At 37.5% G+C, this 18,596-nt stretch overlaps 1 protein-coding gene across 1 annotated transcript in view; it reads right to left on the reverse strand.

The window, feature by feature from the left end:
• CARMIL3 (capping protein regulator and myosin 1 linker 3) overlaps nucleotides 1–18,596 on the reverse strand; it is a 3,552,770-nt gene that overhangs the window by 2,136,951 nt on the left and 1,397,223 nt on the right. The window contains exon 4 of the mRNA XM_044058175.1: nucleotides 12,620–12,679. Coding sequence (XP_043914110.1) covers nucleotides 12,620–12,679 — 60 coding nt within the window. The remainder of the gene's footprint in view (nucleotides 1–12,619; nucleotides 12,680–18,596) is intronic.

Consider the following 18,596-nt stretch of genomic DNA (forward strand, 5'->3'; position numbering starts at 1 on the left):
ACCCATACAATCAACCCTTAACCAGCTGACCCATTCGATCCACACTGGATGAAATCTGCACAAGGCCATTACACAGGAAGCCATCAGGGTTTTGCTGGCCTGCCCATCCCCCATCCTAGTGACAGTATTATGACAGCATCCAGAACGCTGCATTCATGGACTCATGGATGTTTCCATCCGTGCACTAATTTATGACTACAAATCACCACCTCACTGCTGGTGGACCGGCACATCCAGAAATTTATGCTGTCTTTGTCATGACACATCATCCACAGCCAGTGTCAGCACTGCATCAAACCAAGCTGCTATCCTTACCACCATGAAGGTAGAGCCAGCATTAGTAATTTACACTGATGTTACTCACCAGCTTTTTCAGCTTCTGGATTGATGCTCAATCCTAGTCCATCTGGATTATGCTCTGGGATTCATCCTCTTGTTCCATATAGTGGGACAGGGGTTATATTTACAATACTTGGTACTGTCTGAGGAACCAAAGAAATCAGAAATTGAAAATCTCCATGGCCATGGACTGAACACAATCACTGCTCTTGAGTATGCACTCTGCCTGCTTAGTAATTAGATTTCCCTGGGATATGTAACTGAACTAAAAAGTACAACCCCATACCTTCAGTGTTTGTCTGAATAACAAGTAGGGGCACTCCCCAATCCGTCTTGCTGGTAAAAAAAAAAATTACCGTATTGAGTAACTGGATAGAGATATAACTGTGGGGAAGAAACTGCTGGAATATGCATTAGGAAAGAAGAAGCATTTTCATCTCCAAGATACTGGTGTTTAAGGTGCACTTGTAATCAGAGAACACTCCTTTTATTGCCATTCTTCTGCAATGACCCCCCCTCTCCCACCTGAGGACTGATGCATGTGCTCTGAAAATGTCCACTTGAGTCTCCAGAGTTAGTGGCCTTCCATCAGTAGGTGTGCCGGTGCAGACCGCCATACTAAATCACACATCTTGTAGACCTTTAGCTATTTGATTGTGACATCCAGAAGATTGTTCCTTCTTCCATGAGAGTTTACTAGAGACTTTTATATGATACTGGGCATTACTTAGTATAATAAGATTTTGCACCATTAATGTCAAGTCACTGAGACATGTATTGTCTAAGGGAAATGTCCAAAACCAACAGCAGATGAACTGCATTCATTATTTCTTAAATTATCACTTGGATCAAAAGTACCCAACAGCTCTTGGCATATAGTTAACAGCCACTTAAAGTCAACACCCAAACTGGGAGAATGGGAGATTTTTTACACTGTTCACTGTAACCTATAAGGACTGAAACACGTGAAGCAAGCACTGCCTTTGAATGGCAAGACCATCTCTGAACAGCAGTTATCAGTCAGTTATCTAATTAAGGAGTCTGTCCAGCATCTAGCAACCTCAAGTGAGATGGTACTGTTGGCAAATACACTTCATGGACAGCCTAAAATCTGAGATGAAATGAATGCAGAGAGACTGAAACTAGCAATTATTGGTTTCTACATGTAAGTGAATGGAATGGATTAATCTTCTTGACTGTTTTGTACTTCTTGCATCTCTCCAACTCAAGAGACTCTTCAGGCCTGAAGGAGTATGGGACAATGCGTAAGAGCCTAATTATTTCATGAAGTATCACATATTCGAAAAAACAGCAGCCTGAGCTGGAGTACTTTGCAGAAAAGTAGACATCTCTCTTGTAGTGAATGATATTGGAGCATCAGTAACATGGGTACATGTGACTAAAATCTAGTGCACAGTTTCCTTGGTGGGTAAGACCTGCACCTAAAGCTGTAACAGCATGGAAAACTGACATCAGCAAAGCAAGCATCACCAGATGCTGATATGACCCCTCACTGGTCATTGTCGGTGTTGATGCTTGCAGAGAGTGCTACAACACATCATCCATTATTTGTGGAATCCTTATCATAGTCTGACTTTGGTGTCCTAGAAGGTGAGGAACAATAAGATGCCTAAACAAAGAATATATAAATATTAACTGAAAATGTCTGACTGGCACCAATGGTAGGTCCCATTAATATCAATGTTCCAGAGGAGTGAGTAACGCCCTTCCATGAGGGTGGGATTAACTAAATAAATGTAGCAACATGAGAAATTACCTTCACCCTGTTAGGTAGTAAAAACCAAGTTTCATAAAATAATTTTATTGAACATTAAACTAGTCAAGTTTAAAAAAGGCCACCTAATCTCAGTCTAACAATCTTTATAGAGATTGAATAGCTGGCCCTGGGAATGGTTGACTCTTTCTCTTTCTTGAATGGTCCACAGATTCTTGAAATCTTCTCATTTGAGGGCCTTGCTGCTGTGCAGACCTTGGGTTTAGTTGGTCCCCTTTCAGGAAAAGTGGACTAGTAGGCACTGAGGCAGGGTGTTCTATCTACCCTCTAGGGTCAACAGCAAATTCTTGTTGTGCTGTACCTGTGATACAAGAAAATTAAAAAGCAAACAAAACTTTTGGCTCAAAGCTCAGTGTTCAAGCCTTAAAATCCAGTCCTAAAAGGATTCACTTGTAGCTAGTGTGTTCTTTTGAAAGCTTTTATTGTGATCTCTTAAGGCAAGCTTCCCAACTTAGTAAGAGGTTCTTAAGAGTGCATGGACTATACCCCAGAGATTTTCAATCACAGAGCAGGCATGTATTTAACCGATTAAAGGTAATATGCACTAAGGCTCTTCATGATAAATATGCTAACATTAAATACTGATAAAATTCTTAATAAACATGTAGATGTTGGGCCTTGTAGCAGAGCTCCTGCAATATTGAGGTCAGATTTAGTGATCGCAGGCTATTAAATACTGACAACATTATCTGTATACTTGTAGGAGTAGTGCCTTCTGGCAGAGCTTCTACAATATCAAGGACAGATGTAGTGACCACAGGCTATTAAGCACTGAAAAAATTCTCAGTAATCTTGTAGGTGCGGGACTTTGTGGCAGAATTCCTGCAGTATTGAGGTCAGATGTAGTGACCTCAGGCTCTGCTCTATGAAGGAAGATAGTGACTGGGTGTAAGTAAACCACACAATACTCTTTACTTCCTTCATTAATTCAGGCCGCACTCCACCTGCTAGAGATTGCCTTAAATGCCACCTCAGTAATAGAAAATTTGAAGCAAAACTGGGTTCTTCTTTGCAAGAATACTCTCCACTCAAATAAGGAGTTCCTCATGGATCTATTCTCACTCCACTTTTACTTTTTGTTAAACTACTTTACAATTTCCAACATAACATTCTAGTCCATGTTGACAGTATTTTTACAACTCTTGAGACAAACCACACACAATAAAAGTGCTTCTGTGTTTGAGCGAGATACCTCAGCCAGTACCTCTCAACTGTTCAGAACTTTGCAGAATGTCAAGATGTCTGCTTCAAGGTTCATGTGTTTCTCAGGAAATGTGTTGCTCTCTGGCAAATTGCTGAAGCTTTAAATCATTAAATAATGACATCTGAATTTCAGTCTTCACATCCTTCAGAAATTTCATGCTAGTGCAAAACATGCTAGTCTATCATTTTTCTAAGTTTATAAGGGTAATATTAAAAATCTGTCCCTGTTTTCAGGTATTTGTCTACCCATTATTTTTGAGTTTGTCCAGAATTCTTGCACTAAGACTTTGTGAGATATGTCATTTATGTCTGTACATAGTTTTCCTGGCTACAGAATAAATACTCATTTACTTCTTAACCCCTACAAAATAAAAGCTATGAAATCTATCACTGTCGCTTTTTATCCCCCTGAATGAGGAGCATTATAGGAAAATGCAAATTTTTCTCATGTAAGGACATCTGCAAATTGGATCCACCTCCCAAAAAGTTTTGCCATCTTAAAAAATTGCTGTTAACTCTGTTTTATTACCCTTGATCTTCAATGAGAAACTGCTATTTTGCCCTTTCAAAAAATAAAAAAAATGGTTAACCATTAAACAGAGTTGTAACCTGAAAACGGGATCCCTGCTTTGCAAACTACTTGTATTGGAGTCCTTTCCTTTATATTTTGGTAAGAAAATGAAATACCAGCTGAGATCTTCACCCATAAACACCCTGTCTCACTAAACCACTTTCACAAAGCTTCATGAATGCAACAAAGAGTTTTTTTTTTTAGCAGCCAAAATGGGGGATTCCATTCCTTCTAACAATAAAGACATTGACTCTTAATCATTATTAGAACTGCTTTAAAACATCGCCATAACCAAATCTGCCAAACTATAAATGTTAATTTAGGAATCACTTCAAATGAGACTTTCACTAAATTTACACTTGGTCCAAAACACACACAAACAATTGCCTTAATTTTTCATTTGTGCATCCAGTGAAATGCCATTTTCATCATGTTTTTCTGCAGTGTTGCTACTTGTATTTTCTGATCTCACAGTCTAGGTGTGTAAGAAGTTTATTGGGATAAGCGCTATGCTACAGTAAACAAAATAAATAAATAAAACAAATGACTGAATGAATGAATGAATCAGTAAATATATGCTATATCTCTCTGCATTAACTTAGAATGGCAGCATAGTGAATTGGTGGCTTCTAAGAATGTTTTTGAAGACAGTCAATGATACATTTTCACTAATTCACATCAATGTGTGTTAAAGTATCAGCTCTCAGGATGAATTTTGTGGCATATTTAAACCTTCTTCCACACAAGGTACCTAGATTGTAATTTATTTTATGCCTTCTAGTTGTAGTTCTTAGGATCCTAACACCAACCGTGAAAACATCATCTGGCTGTTCACTTGCCACAGTGCTCTTTTTTTTCTGGCTGGCCTATACAGCTACTAAGGTGTGATGACAATAAGGCTGTCTAATGGTACAGTTTAGCTTCCATCGCCCTCCTAATGCAAACATAATATGTTTAAATATGGAATCTGAGATACTTATGTATATAGAAAATAAAATTGTAAATATAAAATTACACAAATAAACAAAGGTGCTGAAATAAATTATAGTGGCATCACAGATTAAAATATGTCCAGCAGTTTAGACAGCATGTGGACATTGTTAATGAGCTGATTCTGGTAGCCAGGGGTACAGGATTTGATGCCTTCCTCCTTTATCCACCTGCTCTGTGACTCTAAGCAAGCCATAAAGTAGACAGTATGCCCAGGTCACCCATGAAAATGAACATTTAGTCAGGTGAGCTTACCTGGTTAACAAATGTATAAAGCAAAATGACAGGCTCTTATCTATGTTTCGATGTACAGGCTGTCCAGGTTGGCAAACAGACCATTAAAAAAAGCAAATTTGCACAAAAAAAGAAAAACATACAAGTCATTGCTGAAGGCAATAGACTAAAAGAAATGCAACCACCACCTATTGATTACTGAATCTGAATGACAAATGACAGATGCAGTCTTAGTATATCCGTTGATGTGTTAAAGGTCTGTACTTCAAGAGTCTTAAGATGGGCCCTTTGTTAAGGTTATACTTTCTCTGAATGTGTCAGAGTTGTCCATGCGCTGGATACATAAACATGTTCATCCCAGGATGACATCAGTTTGTACCCTAGACAGAAACCGTCAAATCAAGAAATAATGAAATAGGTTGGTCACTGTATTATTAAAGCAGTTAATATAGCACATGCACTTGCACAAATCACACGTAACACCTTTACTGGCTGCTGAGAGTTGGACCGTGCATGCCCAGGGGAATGGCAGGAGGGGTTTTATCAGTCACGAAGAGGAGACCTCTAGAGGGCCAACTCATGAGGAATGTAGCTGTTACATCTAATTATAAAGACCCGCTTTTATGACTCATATGTCTTGCTGAACTCCAACAGTACCACCTGGTAGAAAGAGCTGGAAGAGGGACCAAGACCAGGTTCAGATGGTCAAGTCTGACAGCACAGACTTCCTGAAAGTGCTTGAATTCCTCAAGCCCCAATCAAAGTAATAATGCTTACTAAGGATGGACACAGAGGATCAACAAGTCGCAGTGCAATTGTCTACAAATCTTGGTTAAGGTTTGGAAGCAGTCACTTCTTTATCAGTTTGGGCTTTGACACTACATTTGAAAAGATGTGGTTATCCAGCTGATAGTGAAATATAATGCAGCTGACATGGCCCCATGTTTGTCCCCCTTCATTGTTACAAGGGAATTTAGGTGCATATAGGAAGGGGACCTCTCCCTGTACACTTTGTAAGGGCTGTCAGTATATTGATAAGTCAAATACATTTTTACATCCAATAACTGGTAAGGTATACACCCCAAGTTTATATGCTGATTGTTGTACTAAAAAATTAATTTATTTAGCTAAATGTTCATCTTGTACCTCATATTATGTGGGGAAAACTAACTGGATGTTTAAAGAATGTATTTTGCAGCACATGAGTGAGGTCAGGTTAAAGGCTAAACATAATTCTTTAGCCCAACATGTTAAGCTGAATCCTGGACATGCATTTTTATTTATGGCGTTACAAATACAATTTGAGAATAGAAGGGGTGATGATATTAAACACCAAACAGAATTAAGTGAATTAAATTGGATAGCCGATCTGCAAGAAGTCCGGCAGCCAGGTTTAAATGGATGTATGCCTTTAAAACCCTTATTAAGGGGGTATTGGCTCCAATATTGATTTTTATTGGTTTTTAGTTATTTAAAATTGATTTTAGTTATATTAGTATATAGGATCTGAAGAAGAGCAGTGGCTTGAAAGTGCTTATCCATTTTGTTATTAATAAAAGTTTTTACTTTACCTGCTGTGGCGGCTCCAGTGTTTTTTTTGTATTACTTTTATTTTATTTTGCTACTACTGTGAGCCCATGATACTCCCATGGCTGTTATGGATATAAATTTAATTGGCTGGCTGATCCTTTTAAACTGAGGAAATGTGTTCATATGAATATTTGATGCATTGAGAAATAGTCTCCGTTACTCTAAAGCTTTGCTGTTATTACAGTATTTTATATTAATTGTCAATATTCAGGTTTTTGCTGTTTTGTTGTGCTCCTGCTGAATTTTGTTTGACTGCTTCAGACTAGCTGTTTGTTGCGTTCCTTACTATTCATAGAATAAAAAGAATAAACCTTCATCTGTCTGCTGAATTAACTGCCAACCCTTTTATAGTGACACAATGATTCTGTCAAGGACTTTTTTAATTATAACCACTGCATATCTTGGTTTAATGGTGCTTACTGAACAACTAATTAATCTATGGAGACTGTTAACTATGTGGGATTCATTAGATAAAGGAGTTTCTTCTCATAGATTTTCTATAGCTAATGAGATGCACACAACTACATGTACACACAACTACATACTAGTCAGTGAATAGTGCAAGTATTAAACTTAAGCATACAGGATATAGTACATTCAAACAGTGTCCACTAAAGAATGCTGCTCAGGATTGTCAAGAGTAAAAGCTAATGAATTCAGGCTTAGTATAAACTCAAAATTTTAACTTTCTGACAGTTTCCTAAACTACAAACAAATGCATACAGTTTTGTTGTTCAAGAAGAAGGGTAAATGATTTTTCTAATATTTGTTAGGAACTGAAATCTTTTATTAAACAAATGACATGATCAATATTAGAATGTTTGCAAGTGTGAAAATTTTAATTTTCCATTACTACTTTGTAGTGTAAAATAGCTAAATGCATCTCTCATACAAGTCAAAACGTGGATATTGCACTTTGTACTTTTGGGGTTCCTTCTACTATTTGTTTGTTTATTTATTTATTTACTTATTCATTTATTTACTTATTCATTCATTTATGTATCTTAATTGAGTAATCCTAGAGTAGTGAAAGCATTTTTTTGTTTTCCATCGGCTAACAGAAACCATAACTTTAAGTCTTGTTAAATATCTATAGGATTATAAAACTCACAGAATTAAGCACATTTTACTTCACCATGGTGTGTGATAATCCCTAAACTCAAGAAAGCTTCAGTGATTAAAAAAAATAATAATAATAATCTTATCAAATGTCAAGAAGGAACAATATGTTAATTAACTAAGTAGTCAGTGTGTGTTAACACTAAGAACATCTGCTCATGAGCTCACCCTTCTTTAGAATCATCTTCCTCTCCATGTAAAACAAAATACTTCCCTTACTCTGTTCAAATGTAATCTGGTTTAGCTCCATTCTTACTCAAGGATACACGTAACAGCTAAATGTTCTGCTCTTCTCTGGGTTATGCATAGTTTAAATACAGGGGCTAAAAACTTAATTCAAAAGACTCTCACTAATCAATATACCTACTACCCTATGACCTGTGGGAACTGTTCAGATTAAGAATATTTGATACTGTTGAAATAAGCATCTGATATAAGAAAATGGTACAGGATTTAGTATACACATTTCAGTAAGCACATTGTATCCTAGTACTTGGAGGGAAAAGGAAGAGAAACTATAATGGAAGAGATGCCAGACCTTCCCTGGAAGCACACAGATGCACGAGCACACACACACACACACACACACACACACACACACACACACACACACACACACACACACATATACATGATACTCACATACTACATGCTCACCAACGGGCAATTAGAAGGATCTCCATGCAGCCTAAGTATATGCAATGAACACACAGGAGGAGACTGGCACACTATGTAAAGAGTATAACATCAAAAAGGGGTCTTCCTACGCAAAAAGCAATTGCACAGCTCCACCACCATAAATTCCAAGCAGAAAAATACTGAGCCAGCAAACAGTGAGACTGGAATCAAATAATATTTATTATTCCAGTATTAAAACAAATAACCAAACCAGTTTCGGCTGGTAACCAACAAAGCCTTCATCAGTGTGAACACTGATGAAGGCTGAGTTGGTTACCAGCCGAAACTGGTTTGGTTGTTTTAACACTCTGTAAAGATCCAAATGACCACAGGCTGAACCTTACTAAAAATCCTTATCGATACTATATCTCAGGGGGTATTGTCCATGGACTCCCCTGGATGAACTAGGACTTTGTGCCCACTCAGAATTTCTAATAATACGATTCCCTTATTTAAAATCTAGGATATATTATAACTAATGCCTTTATATGGGCAAGACTGGGAGTAGAAAATGAGGTGTAATCCTAGTAAGGCCTTAATGACTACCAAAACCACTGGTATCATTCTAACTTATATCACTGCAGAGAGACAAAAGTGCAAAGACAGAGTGATAGAGAGAAATCACTTCAGGTCTTTTGTTCCGTTTCCTGTAAACTTACCTGAACTGGCTTAATGTTATGTGACTCAGGGACGAAAGTTAATCTACTTTTGCAAATGAGTCACCTTCTTATGATGATGATGTAAATCCATACCACTGGTATAAATCATAACAGAAGCTAATTGAAGCAGTTGCCAAGGTTTACAAACTGGTGACAGCAAATAGTAGCTTGCTGCACACAGGCAAAGTTCCCAGGTACACTGGAAATGTTATGGGTCTTACCAAATGTACAGAATTATTGTACCTAACCAACAAAGCCTGTCTCATAAATGTCCCATGTATTTATTAAATCACCACTTTTGCCCCTTTAACCCTACAACTACCTCAGTAATGCAGTTTATACACAATTGAACCACTGAACCATATACTTTCTGCCGGGTTTTTTTTCCCCCACTTCTGAAAAATCTGTTAGAACAGTGGTAGCATTTCACTGTTTTCTGTCTGGTAAAAGAAAGCATAAAATTGAGCCTTGTTAAATATGGACTGGATTATAAAATTTAAATAATTATGGGCAATTTGTTTGGAGTAACATATGTCAGATTAAAGATGATAGGAGTGTCAAAGTAGGGGAAACAATTGTATGCAAGGCTAAATACAAGATGGACATAAAACACTTGTCATGAAAGACATATTTGCCATTGAATGGTGATGTGAAAAAGCTGGCTGAAAATGTGCTTAACGTAAGAAATAAATAGAACTATTAGCTAGTATTCAGCTGTAACTGATTCCATATCAAACAGAAATTATTTTACAGCAGCAGCAACATCCTACCAGGAAAAATATCCATATTAAATATTTATTTATTCACAGACTATCAGAAAATATCTTGACTACGTTTTATTTTTAATTTTTTTTGTAATGAGTTGTTTTTGGCCTTTATTAGCCCAATACCTTAGTCATACCAATGACCCAGTTATCATTTCCTGCGATCCATTTGGCATTAGCAGTACACATCACCCCATGAGACATGGTCTCACAGTTCCAAGGAAACTATACCTTTATGTAACCTCTTTTATGAACATACAATGGAGACAAGAGTTGGGTCTTGGCTACACAGCATATATAATTCTTTCATATTCTTCTTCCTCTCCTGTCCCCTATACTTCGCTTAAATGGCTCTGCACATAGGCACTGCAATTCACACAATAACACTCGCACTGTTTCTTGTTCATGTCTGTTCCAGAAAGTGTGCTGCATATGCCACTGTCATGCAGGTGAGACCCACAAGCATGAGTCTGGGAGATATCCCCCATGTCTGATGTAAAGGGTGTTCCTACAACAAAGAATGTCTTTCCCTGGCCCCAAATGGAGCAGCCTACTTCAAGTAGCATGATCCTACTCTTTGGGGTTACTGCTCATGTACCAGGTCTGCTAAATGAATTCCATTCACTGAAGGTGAAGTCAGGACTCCAACCATTATTCTAATGCAACCAGCATTACATTTTTGTGGGAATGCTGTACTAGAATTAATATTAAATCACCACAGAAGATATATATATTTTTTTATTAAGAGCAAATCTGAAGTGGAACATAATACCCTTCTATACTTGGGTACGAAAAGCTATCATTATAATGCATATATAATCCTGGCATATGCTTTATATGATTACACCGAGAATTCTTGATGCATACTTTAGCCACAAACTTTCAATGAGTCCATGTGCATTTAAGGATTTATGAGAACTGTCAGTAAGAAAACTAAATACATGTATTTCCACTGGCAATACTGAACTGCTTTCCTATATACAGTGTAGCAATGTGACTTGCACAATACAAGCATTGTCAAGTGCCCAGGACAACTGAAGGTGATCGGTCACATTAAGCTTCAGTGATACCACAAGTGAGCAGATCACCTTGGCAGACTGCTAGATAAAGTTGACCTTCTTTTACTATATTTGGTCCTAGTGCTAAACCTGCAACTGTACTGGGGGTGCTCTGCTGTCAGCAATACTCAATGTCAGAGCTTTATTATCTTCTGACATGTATAAAACATATTTTAATCTTTATTTCAACTTTTGCAAAAGTAAGACTGCATGCATCCATTGCAAAAGCACATCCATAAAATGCAGGGTGGATAATATAGTTTTTAAAATTATCAAGAAAGGCTCACAAAAGGAAACAACGCATTTGAATCCAATTACAAAGTACACAAACAGTAGAGCATGATCTGTTTGCAAAACCCCAAATTGTTCATAAGCATTATAAATAATGTATTTAATATTGTGGGTTAAATCATTTATCTTAGCCATGCAAAGGCCCTGAACACTGATGTGAATAATATCAACTTTATATGGAAAAATCTACTTTCAAAGGGATGTACATTCCTTTAACTTTACAGATAAGAAACTGATGGCAGAGTTTCAAAACCATGCGTGGTCACTAAACATCTTTGACCAAAGTTGCTGTCTGTTGAAATAAACCTGCAGTTTTAATCGGCTATCAGTAAACATGATAATTCTTGCACATGCAAGGCTTGCACCTAACTAATATAATCAAGGTCACTTCATCTCAAATAAACAAAACAAAATACTCTAATCTGCAATCGACTCACAATGAGAGGATTATTTCATCTCTTCTTTCAAAGAACTGAACCTTTCACTACCTTTGAGCCACTGGGCTCAGTTTAACTGTTTCTAAAAGTTTCAACAAACTTTATTTATACACTATCTCTGTCAAACATAAGAAGTCCACCTTAAGCCCATAATGGTCCTCGTGCTGCACACTTAGTTCTACTGAGTTTTATTGCCTCCAAATACAAGAAAAAACATATTTCAGTCTTTATTTCAACCTTTGCAAAAACAGTTCTGCCGATCACTAAAAACATACAATATTACAAAGACTAATATAACAAATACTGAAAGCATTTAAATTGCACCACAATCTGTTACACTAATCCTGCCTGAAAATTTTTCTTCTAATACGTGTAATCTCTCTTTATTTTACATTACTGAACAGTATGGAAAAAGAAACAGCAAAACTAGGTCATTTTGCTTCAAAACTTACAGAGCCTATATTCCAAAACTTTTTTTTTTTTTACCTAAGAACAGCTTACAAAACTGTTATAAAACATACTAGTAACCCAACTGCCAGCATTTTAGCAAAACAGAAGATACTGTTAAGATGACTGTCTTTAATGTATTTTAAAAACAAGCATGTCTCTCCCACCAACATTGAATGTCATCTGAAATTATGCAAAACAACATGAGACACCAGATGTTATTTCCTTTGGTAGTACAAGCCACTATACCCTCTCACATTCTTATTTGCAAGTTCATTTTCACAGTTTCAAAATGCTTTCAGTTACAGTAAATGACTATACACAGTTTCAAGTGGCAGTTACTTGATCAAAAAGATTATATAATAATAATGTTAAGATATTAAAAGAACAATTTCAGATGCAACAAAGCATAGACACAAAAACAACTAAGTTTTTGTGCCTTACCTGGTTCTGTAGCTGTGTGATCAGGTTTTTAATCTCCAGGTAATTGAAGGAACTGTCGACCTGTAACAAAAAGTAAATCCAGACAGAATGTCAGCAACACCTGTAAGGGCACGTCAACCACAAAAAGTTTCAGTGATTTAAGACTAGTAATTATACAGTCTATAAACTAGTGATGAAACCGTGTATAACATTATCATATTTCAACATATTTACATTACCAACCCTATTGCCTATTATTCTGACACACTGTTTCAGAAAAATATAAGCAGTCCTATGGACTGCAGTGAAAAACTATTCAGCTGTAAATTAAGCAATGGAAATCCCACTGAGAAACATGATTGGGAAATAGGGAATATATTTCTCTGGTTAAACCTTCAAGCAAGTCACACTTTAAAATATTTTCCAAACATTTTACACTATACAGATTCTATTACAGATACTGTTAAATACGTGATATGAATATATTGTCACTAACATTGCCATTATGTGATACAGCTGTTCAAAAAAGCATTTAGTCTGTTATTGCAATAAGCAAACTTACACTGTCCATCATTTCTTTCGCTGTGAAAGGGCTGAAGGTTACATTGAAGATGATGAAACAGTCATATTTAACAAGGCTCAATGTTATGCTGTCTTGGTATGGAGGAAGCAGGTCTCTGTATCAGCATGTACTGCAGGGAGAAAACCCGACCTAAAACAGTGCAGTGAGCACTATGTATCAGCAGCTGTAGTCTCATTGATAGTGTCTAATGCTTGGATATCTTAATTATAAATATATCCCTGACACTGGGGGCTCAGTGTTAATATAAAGGGTTGAGGTGGGGGGTAACAAACTGTGGAACTCCTGCTGTAGTCCAGATGGGCCCATATATGGCTCAGCTATCATAAGCATAAACTTAACAGCCACAGCTTTGGTGTGGAATATATAGGACTAATTTGACAGCATTTAGTACATATGCTGAGGATGGTGGAATTCTTATTACTTAGAAAGTATATTTAAGTGCAAAACGTATTGTTCTGTTAAGTTTGTAAAGTAAATTAGCACGATATTTTACAAGTGTCCCTAATCCATTGTGTCCCCATTATAGTTGGAATTATCCAGAATTCTTAAGAAACAAAGCTGGGAGGTATGCTGCACTCTCTTTGAGTATGCTCAACCAGCTTTCAAAGATGGTAAAATATGTTGTGCTACTACCCATTTCCTTTCTTTATTTTTACACACACACACACACACACACACACACACACACACACACACACACACCAAAAATTCACAATCCTTTTCTAGTGTACTATGACCAACCGGGCACACACACAAACACAAGTATGCAGTCTAGACACATACTACCTAACTACTGTCCTATGACTGCTCAGGTAGACACACACACATATCCAAATGCATGATCAACTACTTAAACCCCACAGTGTGACCACTACGATAGAAATACATACACTCACATATGCACATGAACTTGCACATGCACACACACCCACACACGCACATACACAGACTCATTCATGCCCCTTTAGACATAAAGAAACATGTCCCACCAATAAACCCACTAACACAACCCTATGTGCATGGTGTCACTAGATTTATGTGCATTGTGAGTACTCTCATAAGAGTGAATGGGTGATCTCTGTCTTTTGATCACATTCATTTTTAAAAAAAATCAAAATGTCACTTAAATTACAGGAAGACTGAGCTCAGGAATGTTAGTTTAGTGCTTTCATTCTTTAATTTACTGCCAGAACTTTATCAGAACAAGAAAAAACTCAAATGAATTTCTTTTTAAAGGATTAAGAGCAATCATGTGATATAGCTTGACCAATCTATAAAGAACTGTAGATAAATAAATAATAAATAAATACAACAGATTTACACAATCTATGTAACACTCAAATATGAAAAAAAGTTAAAAAATGTCTACAGAATAATTTTTTTTATAGTTAAATCTGAAATAATTTACAAAAACGTTTAATCTTAATAATTTCATTGAATCGAGGTGGTTTGTCAGCCTTTAAAACAAAAAGAACTACTGCATTTGAAGGCAGTATACTGAATATTGGACACTAACTGACACAAACCACCAGTTTAGTGCTTTGTTCATGAAGCAGGAACTTCTTCAGAACTGATACCACTACATCAAACAACACATGTACACATATTTGATGTTTCAGGCAGCCAATCAAAAAATTGAAGACAATCAATATAAAAACTAATTAAAAATACAGTACATACTACAAATTAATTTTGTCTAAGAAGATATAGTACTAAAATGCATACTTATTGTATGAATTTAACTTAAAAATTGCTGAAACCAAAACATTTAATACAATTTAATACTTTTAAACATGATTAAGTTAAAAGTCAAACATTAAAAATCTACACCACATAAAACTTAAGTTTTAAAACACTCACTAGGGATGTCACTTCGTTCAACCCAGGTAAACAACAGCCATTCAATCTTATTTGTCACTTCAGTTCAGCATATTCTGATAAATCAGTCAGTGGTCCCACCTATGGTTTATGCTAATTCTTTTCAACCCCTTAAATAAAATATTGATTTTAATACCTTTCAATGTACCTAAATAGTGCATTGTTTCTGTTATCACGGCCAATATCATATGTGTTCATATATATGGCCCTTCAACTTCCTCTTCATTTTGCCCATGTAAAAACTAAACCAACACTGACAAACAGATAAATATGCAAACACTTTAGTACTGCAATTGCAATAACACATTAAATTCAGCAGTTGGTGATTAACTTTTACATTGTCCACCACCATAATATAGCGACACTGTGGACAAGAAACACACTTAAAAGTACTTTTTTTATTTTTATATAACCTTACATCCATTTAACTTCAAATTCCAAAACTGACTTAATATATCTACCTTTTTTTATACACCAACTGTGGTTTCATCCCAGTAACTTCAATAATTTCTTTATTAGTGAAAACAAGCAACCAATTCTTTTCTATGATCTTCCTTATGTTATCAGTGTCAGTGCTGAAAGTTAAAATAAAGGAACAACCATAACCAAAAGTACTTTTTTAATTTCTTTCAGTACTAAATCATTAATCCAGGATCAAAGCTGCCCTTCAGAATTCTGAAACTGTTTAGCCACATTAACTTAAGTACACTACAGAAAGAAATACAATACTGCTGATAACTTATCAAAATGTCCTAGAGACTTCAACAGAAAATTAAGAAAGACATGCTAGAATAGTTGGCAATTGTGCAAATACAGCATGAATATTCTGTGCTATGAGGTGTAGTAAAGAAAGGAACTTATAGCAAAAGTGGCTATTTACAAAATTAGAAGTTATGTACCTACCATAAAGTTCCATGTTAGTTGTCTTCTCTCGCCTTCTTTCTTGCTGGATGGGTTCGGAGCCGATCCTCGGCTCCGACTCGGCACTTGCTAAGCTCGAGAGCTAATTTTACCAGTTCGAGGCAACCCTATATCCCATGATGCAAGGCGGAGATTACTCAGATCTCGTTTGGTAGCTAAAGAAATAGCAGTATTTACTTCCAACTTAGGAGGAAGAAATAAAAAATACTAAATAACATCATAACCCTCTAGAAAGGATCCACATAATCTAGTGACACTAGGAGTAGAAAGCTAGAAAAAAGGTAATAACCTCTTAATAGAAGATGTATAATCTTCTCGGTCAGACCAGGCTAGGGGGCAGGAGGGAGGGACGCAAGAAAGAAGGCAAGAGAAGACAACTAACATGGAACGTTATGGTAGGTACATAACTTCTAAATGTTAAGTTGTCAATCTCACCTTCATTCTTGCTGGATGGGACCACGTCCCTAGCACCTCTATCCTGGGTGGCTCAATGGAATAGACTCTTGAGAACGGTGGAACCAAAATTTGCTCTGTCTCTGGAAACCAAATCTAATTTGTAATGTGAGACAAAGGTATGAGGAGAGGCCCATGTGGCTGCTGCACAAATAGTGTCCATTGGAAGTCTAGCTTGAAAAGCTGTAGATGTAGCTAGAGCTCTGGTAGAATGGGCTTTTGGGTTAGAAACCAACTCTTTGCCTCTGAGCTGATAAATGTAAGTGATCACGGAAGACAGCCACCTAGATAAAGTTACCTTAGACACTGGAAGGCCTTTCCTGTTCTCTGCATAGGATAGAAAAAGTTGATCACATTTCCTAAAAAATTTTGTCTTATCCAGATAATATCTCAGCTGACGGTGAACATCGAGATAATGTAACTTTTGCTCAGCTCTATCAGAATAATTCGGGAAAAATACTGGAAGATCAATGGACTGATTTAGGTTAGTCTAAGATGCCACCTTTGGTAAGAAAGACGGATTAGTTCTTAGGGACACCCTATCTTTGTGGAATATTAGATAGGGAGGGCAAACACAGACAGCATGAAGCTCAGATACTCTCCTGGCAGATGTAATGGCAACTAGAAAAAGTGTCTTCCAAGAAAGCAATTTCAAGGAACAGGCAGCTGCAGGTTCGAACAGGGGAAGAATCAAGGATGTTAAAACTAAATTTAGATCCCACTGTGGTGGGGGTTCTCTAATAGGAGGTTTCAATAAAAAGATACCTCGAAGGAATGCCTTGCAAAGTTTATGTGACATAATGTTGTGGTCCAAAAAACCTATATGAAAATTTGAAATGGCTGCCAGTTGAACTTTCACTGTGGAAGAAGAGGATCCTGAATTAAAAATGTCAGCTAGGAAGTCCAACACCAAATGAATTGGAGCAGTATAGGGGTCTATGTTCCTAGCTTTTGCCCAGAAAGAGAAACGTCTCCATTTACAGACATTTACAGCAGTGTAGATCTTTCTGGTAGAAGATTTTATGGAAGCTACTATGATATCCCGTACGGAATTAGAAATCATAGGAAGCTTGGCTAAGGATGGAAGTGGAGCAACCAAGCAGTGAGGTTGAGAGAATGTATGGATTGGTGCAGTTGACCCGACTGGTGGGTCAGAAGATCTGGATCCGGGTCCAGATGCCATGGCTGTACCAAGAGGTAATGATGTAGGAACGGAAACCAAATCTGTCGAGGCCAATAAGGGGCAATGAGAATCAACTTGGCTCTCAAGGCAGTTGCTTTCTGAATTAGCTGAGGTATCAGCGGAAAAGGATGAAAAGCATAAAAAAGTCCCCGGGGCCAATCTTGGGTTAGAGCGTCTCTGGGGGGATGGTCTGGAAGGGGGAAGAGAGAGAAGAAGTCTGGGCATTTGCTGTTTTGAGGTGTAGCAAAAAGGTCGCAGCAAGGAAGGCCCCACTTCTGAAAAATCTCTTCCGTCACTGACTGTTTGAGAGACCACTCGTGAGGCATGAGAATAGCTCTGCTCAATCTGTCCGCTATGATGTTGGATTTCCCGGGGATGTGCGTTGCTATCAGAAACCGGTAAGAGGAGATTGCCCATTGCCAAAGTCTGAGAGCCTCTCGACACAGTGGATAGGACTTGGTTCCACCCTGTGTGTTTATGTACTGCACTACGGACATATTGTCCGTTTGGGCTGCAATAGTTCCCAGGGGAAGAGAGTCGTTGAGGGCTTGCAACGTTAAAAGCACTGCTCTCATCTCCAGAACATTTATGTGCAGATGGTACTCGAAAGGTTGCCAAGTGCCATGGACCATTCTGCCCTGATAATGCCCCCCCCCCCCGATCAGGGAGACGTCCGATGTAACCGTGGCAACCGGGGCAAGAGGAACAAATGGTCTGCCTTGATGGATTTGAGGGGACGATATCCACCAAGTCAGATGTCTTTTGCAAGTTGGAGTTACTATGATCTCGTGATGCATGGGAAGTTGTTGAAAGGACCATTGGGTGAATAGCATCCATTGTAGCAGCCGCATGTAAAAGCGGGCGAGGGGAAGAAGTGTTATGGCGGCCGCCATAAGACCCAGTACTTTCAGAGCAAATCTGGCCTGAATTTTGTTGCTGAATAGAATCACTTGGACGTGTCTTTGAATGTCCAAGATCCT

This window comes from Protopterus annectens, chromosome 16.part0 (genome assembly GCF_019279795.1).
Source record: "Protopterus annectens isolate FY-2018-M chromosome 16.part0, PAN1.0, whole genome shotgun sequence".
Taxonomy (NCBI): Eukaryota; Metazoa; Chordata; order Ceratodontiformes; family Protopteridae; genus Protopterus; species Protopterus annectens.